The sequence below is a fragment of the Microtus ochrogaster genome (assembly GCF_000317375.1).
Source record: "Microtus ochrogaster isolate Prairie Vole_2 chromosome 14 unlocalized genomic scaffold, MicOch1.0 chr14_random_3, whole genome shotgun sequence".
In the NCBI taxonomy this organism is placed as follows: domain Eukaryota; kingdom Metazoa; phylum Chordata; class Mammalia; order Rodentia; family Cricetidae; genus Microtus; species Microtus ochrogaster.
The window spans coordinates 10,899,891-10,903,304 of record NW_004949098.1 but is presented as its reverse complement, the minus strand read 5'-3'; the positions used below and the strand labels follow the sequence as shown (position 1 = coordinate 10,903,304).

The 3,414-nt window shown below is 47.8% G+C and overlaps 1 protein-coding gene across 1 annotated transcript in view; it reads right to left on the bottom strand.

Annotated features, from left to right (window-relative positions):
* Window positions 1–998: 998 nt before the first annotated feature.
* Window positions 999–3,414, bottom strand: part of Dnah6 (dynein axonemal heavy chain 6) — a 189,290-nt gene continuing 186,874 nt past the window's right edge. Inside the window, exon 77 of the mRNA XM_005364722.3 lies at window positions 999–1,436. Coding sequence (XP_005364779.1) covers window positions 1,333–1,436 — 104 coding nt within the window. The 3' untranslated portion in view covers window positions 999–1,332. The remainder of the gene's footprint in view (window positions 1,437–3,414) is intronic.

The following is a 3,414-nucleotide window of genomic DNA, read 5'->3' as shown; positions in this document are numbered from 1 at the left end:
AGAATGGTTGCCCAGACTGGGTGGGACTAAGAGTTGTGCTGCTTATCCGTCATCTGACTTAGGGGAGCTTGATTGCCTGACTGTAAGCTCTGGATCCCCTTCCTTTCCTGGTGTGTGTGTGTGTGTGTGTTTGCAGGTGCAGGTTGACCTTGGCTTTTCTCTGTCATGCTCGACTTTACTTTTTGGGACAGGGTCTTTCAGTGACCCTGCAGTTCATCCATTTGGCTAGGCTGGCTGTCCAGGGAATCCTCGTCTCTGTGTTCTCGCTCCTAGCATTTCGGTTATAGATTCTCTAAGCCCAGCTTTCTTGTGGATGTCGGAGAGCCAAACCCAAGTCCTCAAGCTCCCACAGAAAACAAACCATCTTCTCAGTCCCTCTGGAGACTTCCATGCACTCCTTCCCAGTCATTTCCTGGGCTTAGATGCACCCAATTGGGATATGGCCAATTTTGGCACTGTTTATTCTTAAGTGTAAGGTTTAGGATGACAGAGATGGCTCAGTGCGTAGAGTGGTTGCCACAGAAGCCTGATAGCCTGAGCTGAAGTCTCGAGAACCCATATAAAAGCCAGACATAGTAGCATGTCTGAAATCCCAGGCCTCTCCTTCTGGGCCAGCTCATGGGCCAGCTATTCTGGTATACAGCTATGCGGGTATACGCAGCCATGAATGAGAAAGACCCTGTCTCAAAGTGGACAGTGAGGACTGCCTTTTGACCTTCACATATGCACTGTGGTAGCGTGAATGTACCCATACTGACACACACATACATACATGAACACAAACATATACCACACACACAATAGGACTTTTTCCCCACTATTTTTGCACAATGAATTTGATTGCACAGTTTTCAAAGATGAACTTTGTGGGTTACAAGGCCATGTCAGAATGTCAAAAGGTTGGACACCCCTGATGGTTGTTGCTATTACTGGACTGTCCTTCTACATGTTAGGCTTTTGAGAGCTTTATTTAAGTCTAGAAACAGAAGTATCTGGGGCCATGTGTCTAACATGCACTCTGGGCTCTCATACAAGTGTGACAAGGAAGGGAGCCTGTGTGAAGAAGGAGCTGACTCCTTGTTCTTCCCAGGGCTCTGAACCACACACTAAAGAGAAGCAGTCTGGCTTCCACATGGAGTTGGGGAGTGCATTTACTAGGAGATGTGTGAATCCGTCACCTCCACGTCATATCTGGGATTTCCAAGAGGAACAACGCAAAACCACTTTATTTTTGGTCACGGGAGAAACAACAGCTGCAGCAGGTACACTTAGGTCAGGTTTAGAAGTCACTTTCTCCCCATCAGGGAGGACCTCTGGATGAGCACGGCTCCATCACTCACTCAGCTGGCAGAGCAACGCGGATCCTTTGGAGATCCAGTAGTCGTTGGGCCGCTTGGAGGGCAAGAGGACGGTCACCACGAAGTTGGTGGAATGGCCTAGAAAAGGACACCAGAGGGGTGGGGGTGTGGTGGGAGAGAAGAGATGTTAATTAGAGAGTAACCTCTGGATTCACAGAGATGAGATACTGAGAGACCTGGCTGAACCAGAAGATGCTAGGCACAGTCCCCAAAGGTCCCAGTTTCTTGCCATACAGAATGAGGTTTTAGAAGCATGGTGCTTTCGGGTCTGCCTGCTTAGACTTTATAACTGATGAGTACGTTTCAGGTTCTCTGTAGTCTGAATCTAGGTCACTAGGCTGGGATTTAGGCCTGACATTTCAGTGGGACTTGGTGGTCTCTAACAGTAGTTAGGGCATCTATTCATGTGGTTATCCATCCATCTATCCATCCACCCACCCATCCATCATCCATCCATCCATCCATTCATCATCCACCCACCCATCCATCATCCATCCATCTATCCATCCTCCCATCTATCCATCATCCATCCATCCATCCATCCATCCATCATCCATTCATCGTCCATCATCCATCTATCAATCCATCCACCCATCATCTATCATCCATCCATCCACCCACCCACCCACCCATCCATCATCCATCCATCTATCCATCCATCCATCCATCCATCCATTCATCATCCACCCACCCATCCATCATCCATCCATCCATCCTCCCATCCATCCATCCATCCATCCATCCATCCATCCATCCATCCATCATCCATCCATCGTCCATCATCCATCCATCAATCCATCCACCCATCATCCATCCATCCATCCATCCATCCATCCATCCATCCATCCATCCATCCTGCATTCCATCCTGCACTGGAAGGGTCTTGGGATCCTGAAATAAATAAGCGTAGTGACAGGCATTCTGTCTTCAGTGTTCAGTCATTCAATAGAAAAAGTCACTCAAAGTGTACTTTCAATGCCACTAAGGAGGTATTGAAAAGATACTATTGTCCGCAGGTGGGAACTGCTTCTTTCAGTGCTGTTTTCTCAGATGCCATCAGTGTGGATGAACATCAGGGAAGGGTGGTGTACCCAGCAGAGGATACTTCTACCTTCTCTTTGATATTGTGTCCCATTGAATACCAGGCTTTCAAGTGCGACAACCCAAGTTCAATGGCCAGCCAAGCTAGACAGTGTTCTAATGTATTTACTGGTTAACCACCCCCTTTTAAGGTCACATTTCCCTTCTTCATGCTTCTTTGGGTGCCAGCTCAGTGTATACATCCTCATAGGCAATCAGCGCCTCGAACACATGAGGCTCCAGGTTTGGAGAAGGACTTGGGACATAACCAAACCCCTACAGTCACTGTCTGTTTAAGTGGAATCAGTTCTCTGTTGGCCAGAAATGAATTTAGCTGCCTTCCCAAAGCCTCTCACCACTGTTTCCTAAGGGGTTCACCATACAGTATACTCTGTGATGACTCAGAGTTAGACAATAACCATCTCCATCATGTGGAGATGATTGGGATAGATGTGTGTGGCTCATGTCACATATCCACTTGGACCAGGATCCTGGAGGACTGACGTCAGAGGTCTTGTGCTTCTGACAAAACAGGATGGTTACAGCAAGCGCACAGTTGCTGTACTGTGGGCTGTGTTTAAAGAAAGCAAAGGTGGGCTGCTTATGAGGGGGAAGTGGAATCCCCTCTGTATGCTGTGAAAGGGTTTTATTACCATTGCTTAATAAAGAAGCTGTTTTGGCCTAAGGCAGGGCAGAACAGAGCAAGGCGGGAAGCCCAAGCAGAGATAGAAGAGGAGTCAGGCAGAGTCAGGCAGATGCCATGTAGCTGCCCAAGAAGCAAGAGGTAACAAACCATGAGCTGTTGAAATAAGAACGACGGAGCTGCCTCCCCGGTACCCGGCCGCCCACATGGCTAGCTTAGCTTATGCCCCGAAATAACCACACGGAAACTGTATTCTTTTAATCACTGCCTGACCCATTAGTTCCAGCCTCTTATTGGCTAGCTCTTACATATTGATCTAACCCATTTCTATTA